The following is an 18,916-nucleotide window of genomic DNA, read 5'->3' on the forward strand; positions in this document are numbered from 1 at the left end:
GAGAGCAGCCATACAATGCCGATGAGTCTGGCTTATTTTCGAAGCTCTCATAAAGTAAAAATAAGGCTTATTGGGAAATCGGCCAGTCCGCGCTCTTTAAAATTTTTTACGGGTTGGGTACAATATGATTTTGGTTCAAAATTCTGTATTTAAAATTTTGTATTCAATATTCTGTATTCAAAAATCTGTAATGCAAAATTCTGTAATGTTAAAATTCTGTATTGCGGAACACTGTAATTTAAAATTTTGTAAATCAAAATTATGTATTGTCAAAATTCTGCATTGCAAAATTCTGTATTGAAAAATCGGAAGAGCATATGGATAAATAAAAAAAGTGCGCACTTTTTTTATTTATCCATATGCTCTTCCGATTTTTCAATATAGAATTTTGCAACGCAGAATTTTGACAATACAGGACTTGTCTTGACCCATATGGTTTCCTATATTATCAAAACAGATTTACATAAAGCAAATGCACATATGTTTGTATGTATTTATAGCTTCAGAAACAATGTGAATGAAATTCGAGCAACCGTGCTAAAAAATATTGTAGAATAATTGCAATACTTTCTGTATACTTCGTTCAAATACCTAACTGTTTTAATCAATTCCCAATCTTTCATTGTACGTTTGTTTTTTGTAAAATTTATAGAAACACAATACGACAACGACAGAACCAAACCCAGCGGTCTTTTGTTTTTGCTTCTCGTTTACAGCAGGTAAAATAAGTTTACAAAGAGAGTTTCGATTAGTTCTATTGATAGTGGCTGGCCAACGTGCATAAATCAAGTTTGGGGAAATTACAAATTTAAAGAAAGCACAACTAGCTAAAATTCAAAATGGTCACAAAATTAGTCAAACGAAGAAGGCTGTAAAAGCAAACAACAGAATTAAAAGAATAACAAAAAAAGGCTTATATTAAGACATGTTTCTTTTCTAAAGCGAATTGCTATAAATTTAATAATATAATAATTGTTTCGCCATTATAATGTAATAACTTTTGTTTTGCATGAATTTTTGAATTTTTCTTCAATTGACGTATGTATGTATACATATTACCATTGTTTCTATAAAATCAGAATTCCATTATTCATAAAATAAATGTGCTATTCAGGTAAGCGTGCTTATCAGGTTATCTGCTTATTTGGTTATATTTTTACAGCATTTTGATCGAAAATAATTTTGATTCCAGAATTTTAATATACAGAATTTCAGTTCTCCATCATTTTGATCATACAGAATTTTAAATACAGAATATTGAACCAAAAGAATTTAGGCCGGACAGAATTTTTTTTTTTATTTTTACAGAATTTTCATCCAAAAGAATTTTGAAAAGCAGAATTTAGTACCTCTCCCATTTTTTACTCATATATCTGTTATGGTTTCACAGCGCATTTGTTCCAGAGGTATGCTCATTTTTTGTCAAAATAAAGCATCCTATTTTAATCAAAAGTTGCTTAAAGAAACAGGTAAACACAGGAGTTCCTTCGTGTGCAAAATCTTCCGGAAAAAGCATTCTTCTTATCGATAATGCACCATCTCAAAGAAGGCGAATTAAAAAACTGCGAAGGCCAAATATCGGTAATTTGCTTTCCTCCAAACTATACGGCTCTGATACAGCCCCCATGGAGCAAAACGTGGATCAAGGCTTACTAGGTTAGGTTAGGTTCTACCATAGCGATAAGACCAGAGTTCTTTTTTTTTTTTAGTGAAAATAAGCATCGCTCCACCGGACAGTAGCACAGAAGATGCTGCAGGGTTTCTCTTGTATCCGACTCATTACATTTCCAGCAAGCATCGTTAAGAGTTAGATTTAGCTTGTAAGCATGCGCAAGGCTTACTAAGTAGAACTACAAAAAATTCTGTTCAAGTCACATTTTTGCTCGTGGAGAAACTATCAATGAGTCTCTGCGAAATATCGACCTGAAAAATGCAATTTGATTTTTAGCTTGTGCTCGTGGGATGCTCTCACTGTAACTTCAATTCAGTCATCGTTTCAAGAACTGTTTGAAAAAAAGTCTGACTGGGATTGAGACGAGTCCATTCGCCTTTCGAAGTTACGATTATAGATGGCTGATGATGCGACCAATATTCCATTCCTTACAACATGGTTTCGGGAACTACAAGTAGAACCATTGCAGCAAGTCTTGCAATCTGAAATCGAGCAATGGATTTTTGAACCTCATTCGGAACCCACAGCTTTAAGTGAAGAAGACTTTAATGAAGGTGACAAAACAGTCGCTGCAGAAACTAACGACGTGATGCTAAATACGAATAAAATTACTTCGGAGGAGGCAATATCAGCATCCAATAAACCAGGTTGTTTAATAAGTTTTGGGGTTCGGCATTGCTAGTAGCCAAATTTTTTTTGTTAGGTTGGTATTCTTCGTAAGAACCTATGTTTCTTTTTTCATTTCAATATGTCAATTAATTCTTGTTCTATAAGTCATTTAGTACCGACGTGGCAGAGTATTTTCTACAATGGAAAAAATCAAGTATTGAGCAGTGATTGCATTTTTATTTTTGGAAGGATTAAAAGCAAAGGAAATTTATGAACGAATGTTGAAAGTGCTTAAGGGCGTTGCCCGATCAATTAGTACAGTAGAAAGATGGGTTGCTGAATTTAAACGTGGACGTACAAGTCTTAAAGAGGATCCCCGTCAAGGACGTCCAGAAACAGCAACAACACAAGAAATCGTGGAAAGAATACAAAAAATCGTATTGCAAAATCGGTGTGATTGAAAGACATTTAGTAGAAGCCCTACACATCTCATTGGGCAATGTAAACAATATTTTGACGGAAGTATTGGATTTCAAAAAGCTGTGTGCCAAATGGGTGCCGCAATTCGCTAACAAGGGAACAAAAAAAAAACACTCGAATACGACTTTCTCAGCAACATTTTGGGCGTTTTCGAAAGGATAAAGTGGATTTTATGCGTCCATTCATCACTATGGATAAGACTTGGGTTTTTCACCTTCACCTTAAATCAAAAGAGGAGGCTAAAGAGTGGTGTGAAACTGGCTCTTCGGCTCCGAAACGAGTTCGAGTCCAGAAATAAGCCAAGAAGGGGTGTTAGCATCCGTTTTTAGGGATGCGAATGGAATTTTGTTTGTGGTAAAATAAATTCTGAATATTATTGTAACCTTTTAGACCAACTGAAAGAAAAAATTCTTTTTTCATGTTAGCAAACAAAAGCGACTCCTATCTGTTTCCATACCTAAAAAAATGTATGCGTCGAAGCCGTTTTTCATCAAATGATGAGGTCTTAAAAGCTTTGGAAGCGTATTCTGCAGCTCTCTCAAATTCTCACTTCAGGGATGAAATTCATAAATCAGGGAGACTATACTGATTAATAAAATAATAAATAATTAAAAAAAGTGTATTTCAAACATAAAATTGTATTTTTCTTATCGAACCGCAAAACTTATTGAACAACCTAGTATGCTTGGATTGGGCAGAATAAGACAGTGTTCGCTTAAATGAAATTATGACGCTTCAGCGGTTCAGAAACAGTGCGACATCCTCGAAACTTGCACCGAGTCCAGTTTTCTTTAAGTCCAAGAATCAAGTTTCTACTGTACAGTAGGTTCTGTTTTTATGCGGTTTTGAAATAGTGCGGTTTTTTTTTAAATTACAAAATGCATGTCGACCTATCGGGAATTGTACATATAAACAAGATTCTAAACCAGCTAAGCAAAAACTCATCACAGATTACATCAGAAATGCTAACCCTACAAGTATGGAACCGCCTGCATAACTATCTAGATCAGACGTGTACACTTCCTAAAGAGACGAAAGTGATTTTACGCCAAATCCTAAACGAACGCGCAACATGTGGGTATTGTCTGATTCTATTTCTGACTTAAATTTATTTTTCGATTCTGACGTTTCTTAAATAAAGATATAATTTTCAAAAATACAATATTTTGTTTATGCGATTTTATTTAATTATTTCAGATTTATGCGGTTTTAGCATTTGAAACGTATCTATAGTTTTACTATAGAACTAGTAGCTTTTTTTATGCTGCTTTTTTTATGCTGTTTCTTGCGGAACGTATCTACCGCATAAAAACAGAACCTACTGTACTTTCAATTTTCTGTTCAAAATCTGTCGTCCAAAGTCATACGAAGTGTAAACGATAATTAGGTTCTAGCAAATATATTAAGGGGTTATACGCAGTTATGAAGCAAATAAAAGACGGGTTGTCAAGGATTTATCCTGAAGAAACTTCAGAATATTTTAATTTGAAAATTTTTGGCGGTTATAAAAGCATCCTTCAAGAACGTAACAAAATTTTTTATTTATGAAAATGTTGATTATAGAGCGCGCTGCAGGCGATTTCTGGAACCTTCTTTAAAAAAAGACGATTTACGGTGTACATCGTAACTCAGGATTGGATTATCTGAAATCAAAAAACCAAACAAATTTTGTTAATATATTAGATTATCTAGTAATTAATCGTTCGGCTAATCAAAATAGTGAATTTTCACAAAATGGCAGCTTTTAAAAGAAATGATTTCGATTTTTACGTTAAAATTTGGCCGTAAATTGATTATAAAATGGAAAATAAGTATCAGATTTACAAAAGGAACGATTAATTACTAGAAAATGTATCTTTAAAGATTGAGTTAAAACGGTTGACCGATCAAACAAGCCGTTTTCGAGATATCGTGTACACCGACTTGAAAAATGCCGTTTTGAAAAAACACGTTTAAAGTTTCAATACCTACCTTAAAACGTGCCGAGGCATCTCTACATATTTAGGTATAACTCCGAAAGTATTGCTTAGATCTACTTCAAATTTCGTGCGTATACTTTCGAATATATGTACATTACAAAACTGCAATAAAAAAAATCGATTTTTTTTTAAAGTCATAACTGCGTATAACCCCTTAATGTATGCGCTATTCTCCAGCTGGCATCACTTAAGTCAGTCGACCACATCTCGAACCGGAGGTAATAACTTCGCAGGATTCAATGAATTGTGTGCAAGCCGGTAGCCAACCAAATTGTTTCTTTATTTATTAAGTATGAAAGTAGCATCGGTTTCCTTAATTACTTTGGTCTCCTTCAGTTAAAGTCATATATTTTTATCACCGTAAGTCTTCTCTGGTTTTCTTGAAAATGTATACAATATTCAGGAGGTATTATACTTAACAAAAATGTAAGACACAAAACTCGATTAGTAATAATTAGCATTTGTTTGAAAAAAAAAAGAAACAAATTTTTTTCCTACTTTTTTTTTGAAAATTGTTAATTTAGAATTGGTTAATTAATTTTTCCCCATCTATTTCGCAGCAAATTCTTAATAGTAAGATTTCATAAACCTTCTGAGTATAAACATGGAAATTAATTAAATGGGCTATTTTGATGTCAAACAACGAACTGTAAAAACCGTCCTTGCGTTTTTCTTTTCTTTTTTTTCTTGCGTTAGGTGTAATTTTGTCGATACTAAAACTTGAGTACCGTATGTAAGTGTGTGTGTACCCGCTAGTAAACAATGGTCGGTGGTTGGAAGGAAGCGCAATAATTGCATAGTAATTGTGAAGCAATTAATGAATGGTTAGCTGAAGAGTCACTTATGCGGCAATAAAAAAGTTTATTTATAAATATGCAATAAATTTTGCATAAATCGAAATGGAAAACAGAAACGCGCATTTCTATGATTTCCATTCAAAAAAACAAAAAAAATAACCACAAAAATATCTACAAAAATTATATTTCTGCCCTTCGTTGGCACTACGTATATCCAGCAGCCTGTGGGGCACTCTTCATATGCTCGTTATATATAATAAAGAATTTACTGTTCTTCCACATCTGGAAGTCTTCGAATGCCGCAGTCTGTTTTTCATTCAGCATTCGCGTTCGTTGCATTGTTGCAAAAATTAGTGTCATTATTGACGTAACAGCGCGCAACGCAACTAAACGGGGATTCTGCAGGCATGCAACCGCCCTCGCACATTAGCCAACAAGCATATCACAACAACAGCCCATTAGCTGACCGACCTACCAACCACCAACTTTGACTCGACCGACAATCGTAGCACAGCAGCTAGCAGCTACATGTGAAAGCCAGTATGGAACGAAAACAAAAAATCGATGACTGCCTCGCGCGCTGATATTCGTACTGTCCCATGCGCAGTCCGGAACACCAGCAGCGCACTTTCAACATCGCACAATGAAAAAGCGTTCAATAATTAGTAAACAAGCAAATAAAAAATTATATACAAATGTTTTTTTTTTTGTTTCTTTTGCAAAATGATTTAACACTGTAGGTACTTCAACAATTTCATTTGCTATCCCGATTTGCTGATAAGTAACAATACATACATTATGTACATATGTATACAAATGTATGCGAATATGCAGTGGATAGCTTTGCAGTTGCGAAAAAGGTTCATTTATGTTTGGATAAATTCGCATGTGTGCGGTACATTTGATATTTTCCTACCTTGTTACATTTGTAGTAGACGTTTTTGCGGTTGATTCTTTTTGCTTTAGTATTATTTATTGATTTCACTCGTTTTCTAAGTCAATAATGCAACTTTTTTGTTTACAGATCCACCACCAAGTTCTGAACTTTTATTCTTTGCACAACGCCACCAAGTTCGTACACACGAAAACAACTACAAAATCATAGGGGCACTGCAACAGTGCAGCGTTAGGGCCCCAGTCGGGTTTTTTTATCTAACACTTTTTGCTTAACACTTAGCAATTTTTACAGTATTCTACTGCATTTATTCTGGAATATTAGGCTTACTTCTGCTGCATTTGTGCGGCACAGATATTCAGATCTTTTGTTCACAGGTTAATTTTTAAGTTTTTTTTTGCCTTAATTACTGTATATAAACGGAGCCGCGTTCCGTACACACTTCCGAATTTATCCAACTTTCATATCGAATTGTCATCAAAAATATACGATTCGCCTCCACAAAATTCTAGCCGCCAAATACAATCCACAACAGCGCAAATTCCAATTGGTTGTTTTCTTCAATTTCTTTTGCACACATTCGCTGCAGAGTTGCTTTGAAAGAGCAACTATTGTATTGGGCTCTCAGTTTTCTTTAATTACTCACCTTTACATTTATATTTTTAAACTTATTCGTCACCCTGTAGAATTTATTGGCGTTAGTGATAAACTTAGCTACACAGGTAGTATTTTATAGAGGTGCTAAGATACACCCCATTTACACGATGTCTCCACTGGAAGGGAAACACTGGAAATTCTCTTTTCATGTCTCATTCGCGGGCACACGGGCAGAAATGTTTTCGGCGACATTTTGACATTTAATACTTTAGCATCGTCTGATTCGGATGTATTCTAGCACGCGCTTACATGTAAAGCAGAGAGCGTTCGACAACAGTTTCTTAAATATATGAATGAAAAATGCAAACTGGTTAAATAATAAATAATTTGTTGGTTTTTTTATTGAAATATATTTATAAATTCTTATACTTGAATAAAAAAAATTAAATTAAAAATACTTCATATGTAAATAATTAACTTAAAATTAAACTGAGTATCTAGAAATGCAGGGAAAAATTAGAAATCAACATAAACATGTCCCATAACTATTTTAAATTATACTATATTACTTTACTAGCAAAAATAATTGTGCATTTCCCAAGCACCGTTCGTATGTTTGTCATCGTTGTTATCTTCCGTTTGCTTGAAAACCAACACATAACTTAGAACTTTCTTCCACGAAAGAAGAAAACGAATGAAGCAACTGTCAAAAATTGCTTTAAGATTGGAAATACGAATAAGAAGCACAAAGCCAAGGCGAATTTATTACAGGTGACAGCAAACACATATAAGTAAAACCCTACATGTATTTGTTGTTGCGTTTGGTGCAAGCATCATGTCAAAATCAGCAAGCAAATGTAAACATACGAATGTAAACATACCAATACATACAAACAAAGCATAACATTTTGACATAAGCCATACCTACGGCGAAAAATTCAGCTGGGAGAATGCTGTCACCTTATTAAATCCACCTTGCACAAAGCGTGTCGCCAGTACAGGAGACAAATTCCCTTCTCTCTTCCGCGGCCGTCCTTCACCACCGAACAAAATGTTTCCCTTCCAGTGGAGACATCGTGTAAATGGGGTCATATCAGAAAAAGTGACATTACCATTAACCGATATATCAGTAGATGAGTTTCGATACCAATAAAAGCAGTGGTATTGCAAATAAAGAAATCGATATAAAACCTTCGCATGATGCATGTAACTGAATATAAAACTGATGGCGTACTAAATAAAATACAAACAATGCAGACTTATTTCAGAAATTTTAGAAAATATACCGACTTAAACTGATAGCAAGTCAAATTAGAGCTGCGGCTTTTATTTCAAAACTGATTGACTGAATAAATAAAATTTACGGATTGGAAAATGTATAAATTGTAATTATAATAAATACTAAAATCACAAGCTTATTCTCTTATATACATCCAGAATCAATTAAGAAAATAAAATGTTATTTTTTCACCTCTAGTTGACGCGCCCTAGGCTTAATTAAAACCGTTTCCCCTAAAAAAAAAAAACCTTTCTACAGGGCCAGAAGTTGCCGTGATACACAAATATGGAGTGATCTGTCTAGTGGCTTCTTTTTAAGAATTCAAAAAAAAAATGTATTAAATTTTTTCGGTATATTATTGATTAATTCGAAAAGGTAAACATTTCCATTAATAAGGAACAGGATTTCATTCATTTGGCTGCCTGGAATGGCGCATCTTCTTAATCAAGTCCTTTGTAACTGTTTCTGGTCCAACTCACGAATGGATTGCCTAATATTCGGACCTTTACTCTTTACCTTTAGTACCTGACTCGTTGGTAGATTATTCGCATAGCATCAGTCCTTCGCGGCACACCCCAACAAAGTCTAATTGCGTCAAATTGCGGCTCCGAGCTAGCCAATTGGCGCGCAAAAGATCGATTCTAGTGTAGCTCGCCAACCGGTTCAAACCAAAGATCTTCCAAGTCCATGTCTTCAATTCTCCATTACAAAATGTAGTTTCCCATGTCTCTGTAGCGCTCATCGTTGGCCGAAATAACGTTTCCAACAACATTTTCGAAGCAAAAATGGACTAATGATGCCACCGCTCCAAATATGGCGTCTGAGATGAAAATGCGCTTTGTTAGAAAAAGAGATATTAACTTATTTTACATAAACGCACAGTTTGAGCTACAAAACATCACCTTTGGAAAAAAGTTCGCAGAATTTTTCAACATTTTTATAGCATAAAACGATAACATGAAACAGACTTTCTGTCAAAATTTCCTGCGAAAAGGAGCTGGCACTGTAACAATAGCATATAATTTAAAAAAATACTATAAAGACCATCGTGTACTTCATGGCCTCTTGATATAACAAAGCTATCGATCAATATTATATGATATATTACATCTTCGGTTGTCAAGCTCACAAAAAATAAAGTGGCGGTGGTCGGAGGACGCCAACTTCTGTACGCCGTTCACCGTGAGTATCAATGCGCCACCCTCGGTGGAAAGTCATGCGTGTCGAGCTTGTTGGCAAAAAGTGTAGAGAAGTTAACGGGGTAGGCATGCACGCACGGTCAGCGAAATCTAGGGTTTTTGTTTTTTTGACATTTTGCTTTCATCATATTCACATTTTCGTACTTTTATTCAAGTGCACTTGGGCTCGCGCTCAACGAACTAATGGCCAAAGGAAATTATCCACTTAAATGTCAAAAACACGCAAGCAAAGACCCGAACAAAAAGTCATCGTGCAAATTCACAAAGATTTTCGAAGACTTCTTTAAAAGGAAATGTGCAAAAAACCTATAATGACATGTCATCGTGTAAATTGGCTCAATAGTATCACAGAATACCGATATACCCGTTATCGATACTTAGTTCATATAAGTAATAACGCAACATTCCTAGTAACTTGACAAACAGCTGTCACGCGCAACTAAAAAACAACCAGTACATATGAACTACGAGTGCATTTAATTTTGGTGGGAATTCTTTTTAATTCATTTAATTATTTTTATAGTTCCACAATGAACGACAAACCAACAAAAGAAGTTAAGCAGTTAATTCACGAAATTAAACTCGGGTAAGTTGGTTCTCTTATAAAAAGTGGGAATTCGACCTTAAATCATTTACCCAACAATTTCCAGTAACGTGGAAGGCTCATACAACATAACAACAAAAACGTTGCAATTATTTAAGAAAATTATCAATGGCCAGGAATGGGCGCACGCACAGTAAGTCATACATATTTATATTGAACACTAAACAAAATTTATGAATATCAACATTTTTTCTCTGCAATTAGAGAACTCATGAACATAATGCGTGCACAAGCATGCTTTCTCCAATCCGCAATGCCACAAGAGACTGTGACCGCCAATATTGCACGTCGCATACTGAAGTTGATACGCGAGGAGTTTGATTTACTTCAAGCAAAGGTATTCATATTTCAACTATTTCCTTGTGCCATTTTATAGCTAAATATCTCATTTACTTTTAGGTGCACAAATTCGCAGATGACCAAGGCTCCATGTCACTGCACAAACTCTTAACACAAACGAGCAATGATGTTACGATCGACTATACCGAACCGCAGCATTTGCTGCGCGATGCACTGCTGGATCACTTACAAGAGATTGAAACTGAATTGGAGACAAGTTCAGAAAATATTTGTGCACAAGCAGAAGAGCACATACATTCCTCTGAGGTTATCCTAACGTTAGGACACTCGCGCAGTGTTGAGAGCTTTCTAAAACTTGCCGCTAAAAAACGCCAATTTCTCACTATAATTATAGCCGAGTGTGCGCCAGATTGCAGAGTATGCTTTTACACACGTCTTTTTGCTTAGCTGTCGTCGTCATGACGCAATAACTATTAAACAATTTCACAATTTTAGGGTCATAATTTGGCAGCCAAGTTGGCAAGTGGAAATGTAGAGATTATCGTAATACCGGACTCCGCTATATTCGCAATGATGTCGCGTGTTAACAAAGTCATCATTGGTACACACAGCGTACTCGCCAATGGTGGTTTACGTGCGGCGTGCGGTTCATACACGGTCGCGCTGGCAGCTAAACATTACTCAGTGCCGGTTATTGTACTCTCACCCATGTACAAATTATCGCCCGTACATTTGTGTTCATACGAGCAGGACGCTTTCAATTTGGTAGGCTGTGCGGGCGATGTGATTGGCTACGATTCGTTAGCGTCGCATTCGGCTAAAGTCTATAGTCCCATATTTGATTATGTGCCTCCTGAGCTGGTCACATTATTTATTTCAAATATGTAAGTACAGAAATTAGTTATATACAGTTTTTTTTATTCTATGCATTTTCTTTGTATCTTTCAGTGGCGGCCATGCTCCTTCGTATGTCTATCGACTATTGACTGAACTCTACAATCCGGAAGATTATGAGATTTAAAAGAACGAAACACCCTCCCGTTAAACTACTAGCATAAGCATTACAAACTTTGCGACAAGAAAAAGTGCCCACAAGTAAAGTTTAAATAGTTAAAATAGAAAAAAGCTAGGAGAATAGAAAGCGTGAAGAATAGCTGGCGTTACATGTATACGCGTTTGTTGTAAAGACGCTGTTACTTTGTTGCTTCACAGTGTGCTATCGTTTGCGATTTTAAATACCTCGTTTCGCCGCGGCTTGCGTCTGCCAATCGTCTAATCCAATTACTGAAAGCCAACCGCAAAATTGTTGCTCACCAAGTATGCCTGTTTTCCCTCTGTTTCCGGTTGATTTTCGTATGGAAAGCGTACTTTGAAATTAGTTTGATCAACACCTTTTATTTTATCGGACTGCGTCTCAGTGCAATTGTCACATGTCAAACAATCACATTTTCTTTTAATTACTCTTCAAATACCAATAAAAAATTGTGCAGAACAGAGTGTACGGTTATTCTTAAGAAAACAGAAAACAGATTTTCGAATTTGCCCAATAAAATATAATACAACAAAACAAAATATTTTTAAATAAAATATACCTACAAAAACAAATGTTTTCAAAAAAAATTTTTAGTGTGAATTTGTGTTTGAAAAGAGAAAAGTGAATTTTAAATTATCGTAAGAAAGCTTAGCCACTGGCCAACGAAGTATAATAATCCAAAACGAAAAAAAGCGTGAGTCAAAGTCTAATTAGTGCTCTCCAGAAATTTGTTTGGAATAAATTACGTTGTAATATGGTGAATCATACAATCACACAAATGTATGCATATGTATGTACGCGCTTATGAATTTGGCAATGAGACGTATGACGAACGTGGGAGCTCAATTTGAAATTGTGTTGCGTACTAAAGTTTTCTTGAAAATAAGGCATTCGATTTTACAAAGTTTAAAATAAGGATTTATCTAAAACTAGTTAAGCTAATTAGGGCAATATGGGAAATGGCCGTTGCTAGAGTTCTCTGTGAAAAATACTGTTCAACTTAAATGAGTCCGCATGAAAACAAAGACTTACAAAAAAGCAGAACAGACGTGCCTACCCTATCGGAAGAAGCTGGATCAAGTCGGTTACTCCAGAAGTACTCCTTGTTTTTGTTGTAGCAGCATAAATGTGCGGGGAGTCCCATACATGTGCGGGAAATGCTGCCGGAGTGTCCGTACTTATATAGGGTTTTTCAGTAAGAGCGCTTCAACTTTTGAACTTTTTTGAATAAAACACAAACGGTTTGACTTTTTTAACTAATTTTTTTTTATTATCGAGTTTGAACATATATATTTAAGTATGAAATTCGATTTCTTTTGCATGACCACCGCGTGCATGTTTTACGAAGTCCAATCGTTGAACCCAATTTTCGACCACTCTTTGGCATAAATCGGCCGAAATTCCAGCAATACCGCGTTCAATATTGGCTCTGAGCTCACAAATCGTCGCCGGCTTGTTACTGTAGACCAATGACTTCACATAACCCCAAAACGGGACGGCTTGTTAAATGGACCGTAAAATGGCCGTAATGCTCTTAAAGTAGCAGCAACAGAACGATTATTTTCATAAAAAAATTGCACGATTTGCAATCGTTGCTCAAGTGTGTAGCGTTCCATGATGAAATGTTTACTAAAGAAGTTTACAAATGACAAGCGAAAAATAAAAAATATTGCGTCGTTCGCCCTCCTTATCGGAAAAAAGTTGAAGCGCACCTATTGAATAACCCTATATATATATATTTTCCCGAGGCTCCTAGATGGAACATAGGGCTTCAATAAACAAATTATAATTAATTTTATCTAAGGCTAAACATTTAATTTCGTTCCACGCACTGCCTGTTTTTCTTGCTTCTGACCGTACTTGGCCGGATATAAATTCAGGCCGCTCCGGTAGCGTAGAACCGACTGCCGAGGAAACGCCAGTAGTGCCCCTAAACGTATCTGATGTATATTGTATGCGCTAACAACAACAACAACAACTACAAAATCACTATAAGTTTCTTAAGGGGGTATTCTGGTCTAGACGCCTTAATTTGAGGTATTTTTTAAACTAAGATAAAAAAATGAAAAACTTTTCTACCATACATTTTTTTTATGGTTTCTATTAATATTGGCAAAGTATAAAAAAACATAAATAAATAAAAAACATAAATAAATTTAAAAAAATTAAAAAGTCGTAGAATTACAGGCCGGCGGAGTTGGGGCTACGTAAAAAACGATGCTCCATGGTTGACAGGATTCCAACTCTTGTAGTACTCTAAAAAAAAAAAATTTTCATTAGTTAGGTTGTCGGTATTGGATTACGCCAAATCAAAGAAAAAAATTCACAAAGTGGCGAAACTTGAAAAAAAAAATTTGTTTAAACTCTTTTTTTTACCTTTTCAAGTTTCTTAAAAATACTTCAAACTTAAATTTTTCAAAATCCGAGGCAGGCACGACAGACAGATGTATAATAAAAACTTCTTATCAAACTTCAAAGCGATCGGTCAGGTAGAACTTTAGATATCATGACGACCATCCCAAAAAAAAAGTAGTTTTGAGAAAATCGCGCTCGAAGTTTGAGCAACAAATCCAATAGAATAACTTAGATCATAATATTTACTACTTACTCTGGATTAATCGGCGATATATTTCCAGATATATATTATAGAAGTATAAAGTATATATATACGAGTATATATAGATTAAATAAAGGTTGCGTGGGATACAAAAGATTTTCTGGAAAGAACGAGTCCTGAAGTCGTCCGTTAACATCTCGTCCCCTCTCTGTGTTAACCGCGTAACTTCATTTTTTTCGAAATTGAGATTTTTAGTGAAAAATACTCCTTAGCACTCCTGTTACGTAAAACAAAACATACAAATTTCATAATGATTGTAGAATTTTTTTCAGAGCGATTCGATTTTCCTCGTATCTGCATGCTCGAATTCAAAAACCTCGTATCTACTATAAGTATCGTATCAAAAAAGTTATAACTTTTCATAGCAGTTAAGTAACTCTAAATATTTTTATCGAATTTACTGAAAATTATGAATTTTATACAGAAAGGAGACGATCTGCCGTTCATTGTGCGATTCGCTCCACTCGGTCGGCTTAGACGCCACGTCACAAAATCCGCTGTATCTCCGAAAATAATTCGAATTTTGAAAAATTCGTTGGAGGGCATTTTTTTGAAGGTCTAAACTTTGAAAATATGCAAAAAAACAAAAATTGATATTTTCATATTTCTAGACCAGAATACCCCATTCACAGACTGCGAAGGAATTCCCATAAATGAATAGAAATTTTTTTTTTTTAAGAATCCGAGAATTCCGCTGCAGGTGTATAAGGAACGTTAACAAAGGATATTTGCTTCTAAAAAAAAAAAACTTAGCCCTCAGTTAAAAACCAAAACCACCACAACAAAAACTAAGTATAATTATTATTATAAAGGGTTTTCCAATAGGAGGTGTTATTTTGATATTCAAAGAAAAATGCTATTTTTTAATATAAATGATCGGATGTTTATTTCATTATAAAGAAGAAGGTATGCCGTTAATAGTGGAAAATAACATCAGACAAATGACCACCACGACTATGCTTACACGACAATATCCTTTTCATGAAATTTTCCATAATCGAGTTGCAAAGTGGCTGCCCTATGTCCTCGACAGCCTCATGAATCCCATCTTTGAGGTTCTGAATCGACCCTGTGCTGTTGGCGTAGACCTTCTCTTTCACGTGGCCCCAAAGAAACAAGTCACAAGGTGCTAAATCACAAGATCTCGGTGACCAATTGTGATCACCTCTTCGAGAGATAACTCGGTCCGGATACTTTTCCCGTAAAAGATCTAAGGTTTCGTTGTTTGTGTGGCATGTAGCGCCGTCTTGTTGAAAATAAACGTTGTCCAGATCAATACCACCTAATTCCGGCCATAAAAAATCGTTAATCATCTCTCGATGGCGATAGATAACACCTGTTATTGGAAAACCCTTTACTAAAAATTGACAAACAATCAGCTTTAGATAACAAATTATCTAAGCTGAAATAATTATTGGCGTAATTCTACGTCACTTTATCAACTTAACTGTCGCTCAGAATGGCAATTCGCTCATTCTGGAAATTCCTGTCTAAATTGACCTCTGCACATAGACAAATGGCATACATCTCCGCTTGGAAGATGCTTTGTAAACTAGCCCTCGTCACATAACACTTGGTTGTGGAGCCATATATTCCAGCGCCTATGAGCGCTGGTGTCTTCGCGCCATCTGTGTACCAGTGCAGGGTACAGTCCTGGAGTTTCCTTTCAAATCCAGTTTACCTTATCGTTCAGTTCAATTGTGAACTTCTTTTCGAATTTAATGATTTTAGTGATATCTTGGTCTGGGTAATTAGGCAGGGGGGAGCTGCAGACTTTGCAACTCCAAGTTTTTAGATGGCATCACTTTTCCTTTGCCGAAACCTTCTCTAGTAATATTCAACAGGGTTTGCTTGGCTGATTTCTGAATAACCATGAGAGGCGATGTCAGCTCGGGCATCATCTGCATCGCTGCTGTTGGGCCGGTTCGCTTCGCCCCCGCGTTGCACACGCATGCTAAGCGCTGAAGTAGTTAGTGCTGCCTGCACTGTCGAGAAAGCGACTCTCGACGACACCCGAGCAACCATGCCATATGTTATCATTGACCTTATCATGATGTATGATACATCCATCTCCGAATTCTTGGGCTACAGCCTCAGAATTTTTCTGCTAGACGTTTGCAGATCATGAGAGCCATGAGTTAGCAAGCGTCTAAGCTTGGCACCCAAGACTAAGCCAAGATACTTAACTTCGCTGACCAATCCAATAGCAACCCCATCCATGCTGATATTGCCCATTCCTGGTAAGACTCTTTTTACTGAAGAAAGGAATGATGGCTGTTTTCGAGGGGTTTGTATACAGGCCCGATCCAGCACACCATTTCTACGTCAGGTTTAGAACCCTTTGCATTATGTCGCAAAAAGTGTTCTCAAACTTGCCCTTTGCTCTAAATACAACGTCGTCCGCGTATGCCGTTGTTTGTCCGCAAGTGAAGTATGTCGTCAACCATTAGGCTACACAGGACGGGTAATAAGACCCCGCTCACCTTTTGCGGACACCCTTTACCTGTTTGTAATTGACTAGTACTGCCCGCTGCCACGGTTTCACTTATCCTTGTCTGTGGCAGGGACTCTATACATTTGCAGAGGGGTCTCTGAACGTTCCTCTTCGCTAGTGCGCGACATATCCTCGAGTGAGTGGCGTTGTAGAAAGCTCTCTCGATATCAAGGAAGGGATTTCTCATAGTAAAAGACACTATGGATCTCAGTACATAGATGTTACAACACAGTATCCGTAGACCCTTGCCTTGTACGTATGGTGGTTTTGAAGGACAAGTGTTATACGTAGAAAGTCCTAAATTTCCTATGAAATGTTGAGGCTGCTGCTGAAATGACAGTTCTTTACGAGTATATACCCGGATTGTTCCGGTGCTGTGGACTCTACTGTCATGAGAATGCTTGTAGTTATGTATATAGATTTATTGGACCCCATGAACAAGGACAAAACGAGAGATGATTTTGAGGTTGTAAGAGACTTCGATTATTTAGGAACCAGCATTAACACCTATAACAATGTCATCCTTGAAATCCAACGCAGAATCTCTCTTGCCAACAAGTGTTACTTTGGACTAAGTAGGCAAATGAGTAGTAAAGTCCCCTCTCGACGAGCAAAATTAACACTTTATAAGGCTTGGACGATAACAACATCCGATGAGGCGTCACTTGGAGTGTTTGAGAGGAAGGTTTTGAGGAAAATTTTTGGACCTCTGCACGTTGGCGAGGGCGAATATCGCAGGCAATGGAACGATGAGCTATATGAGCTTTACGACGTTTCTTGGGTCATGTCGTCCGAATGGATACAAACGCTCCGGCTTTGAAAGTACTCGATGCGGTACGAGCTGGTAGTTGCCGAGAAAGAGGAAGATTTTCTCTGCGCTGGAAAGATCAGGTGAACAAGGACTTGGTTTCACTTGGTGTTTGCAACTGATGCTAGTTTGCATGAAAAAAACAATTGGCACGCTTTGTTAAACTCGGCCAAAATCACGTAAGCGGTTATCGCGCCATTCCAAAAGAAGATAGGAAGTTTTTCCCATCAATGATTCCTACTGTAGCGATTCAACCCTAATCAGATTGGCGGGCTTTCCACAATAAAATGCTCTATATTTTTGATGTTGCTTTTGTTGCTGTAGCAGCTTGAAACTGCATATTAGGCATCTTCAACGATATCATCTAACGATAGATCCAAGAAAACGAACTGTTTCGATGTTTAAAGAGTGGATTCGAGTGACAATATGAAGAGATAGTTGGTATTTCTCTGCTGGTATCATGCGGAGTTCCTTCACATACTGGATATTACCACGACAGCCGGTTCCAGGTGCCCCAATATCCCGATTTTTACGGGAACAAGAACGCTGAAACAACAGCGAAATAAGCCCGTTTGACAGCTTCTAAAACTATTTATCACATTCTCGCAGCCGAAAACATACTGATAAACTGTTATGTTTGTTGAAAGGTTTATCTATTGACATCCAAATAAAATTTCTATCGGTTAGTCTAAGGAAAATTCATTAAAGGTGATGGCACTAGGTCAAAAACAATATTTTGTACTTTTGATTGCCAAAGAAAAGTATAGGCAAAGTAGAAAACAAATACACTCTGGGCTGACAGCCACATGCACACAACGAAAGAAAAAAAATAAATCGGCTGATTTACCAATACCACCTTTAATATTAGGTGCGCAACTAAGTTCTCGCTGTTTTTTTTTTTTTTTTGATAAAAATACAACTTAATTCTGAAGAAATGGTTGAATGGAACTGCTGGTCAGCTAGTCATGTGCCATCGATCGGAACAGGTGATAGTCGGACGGTGCAACATCTGGAGAATATGGCGGGTGGGGTAGGATTTCCCATTTCAGTGTTTCCAGGTAGGTTTTAACGGGTTTAGCAACGTGAGGCGGAGCGTTGTCATGCTGTAGAATCACTTTTTCATGCCCCTTCGCGTATTGCGGCTGCTTCTCGCGCAGTGCTCGGCTCAATCGTATCAATTGAAGTCGATACCGATCCCCAGTGACGGTTTCGCTGGGTTTTAACAGTTCATAATAAATAACACCAACTTGGTCCCACCAAACACATAGCATAACGTTCGCAGCGTGAATATTCGGCCGAGGCGGCGACGTAGAAGCATGACCGGGCAGCCCCAATGACTTTCTTTTCTTTGGATTACTGTAATAAATCCATTTTTCATCACCCGTCACGATGCGATGAAGAAAACCCTTCCTCTTTTGCCGCTGGAGCAGTTGTTCACAGGCGGAAAAAGAAAAAACGACGTTCAACATCCCTTGGTTTTAACTCATAAGGAACCCAAGTCCCCTGTTTCTGAATCATTCCGAAAGCATGCAATCGCTTGGAAATAAATTGGC

General features: G+C 36.8%; 1 protein-coding gene across 1 annotated transcript; it reads left to right on the forward strand.

The window, feature by feature from the left end:
- Positions 1–9,910: 9,910 nt before the first annotated feature.
- Positions 9,911–12,700, forward strand: LOC128857176 (translation initiation factor eIF-2B subunit beta). Its single transcript, XM_054092804.1, has 6 exons — positions 9,911–10,093; positions 10,158–10,244; positions 10,316–10,448; positions 10,511–10,828; positions 10,907–11,295; positions 11,360–12,700. Exons 1-6 carry the CDS (start codon positions 10,038–10,040, stop codon positions 11,430–11,432), a joined length of 1,056 nt encoding a protein of 351 aa, XP_053948779.1. The 5' UTR covers positions 9,911–10,037; the 3' UTR covers positions 11,433–12,700.
- Positions 12,701–18,916: the final 6,216 nt, after the last annotated feature.

The sequence above is a fragment of the Anastrepha ludens genome, chromosome 3 (assembly GCF_028408465.1).
Source record: "Anastrepha ludens isolate Willacy chromosome 3, idAnaLude1.1, whole genome shotgun sequence".
In the NCBI taxonomy this organism is placed as follows: Eukaryota; Metazoa; Arthropoda; class Insecta; order Diptera; family Tephritidae; genus Anastrepha; species Anastrepha ludens.

Coding starts and splice junctions, on each gene's coding strand:
- LOC128857176 (XM_054092804.1), top strand. CDS start 10,038: ATGAACGACAAACCAACAAAAGAAGTTAAGCAGTTAATTCACGAAATT. Junction 10,449..10,510: donor TTGATTTACTTCAAGCAAAG/GTATTCATATTT, acceptor ATTTACTTTTAG/GTGCACAAATTCGCAGATGA. Junction 10,829..10,906: donor AGTGTGCGCCAGATTGCAGA/GTATGCTTTTAC, acceptor TCACAATTTTAG/GGTCATAATTTGGCAGCCAA.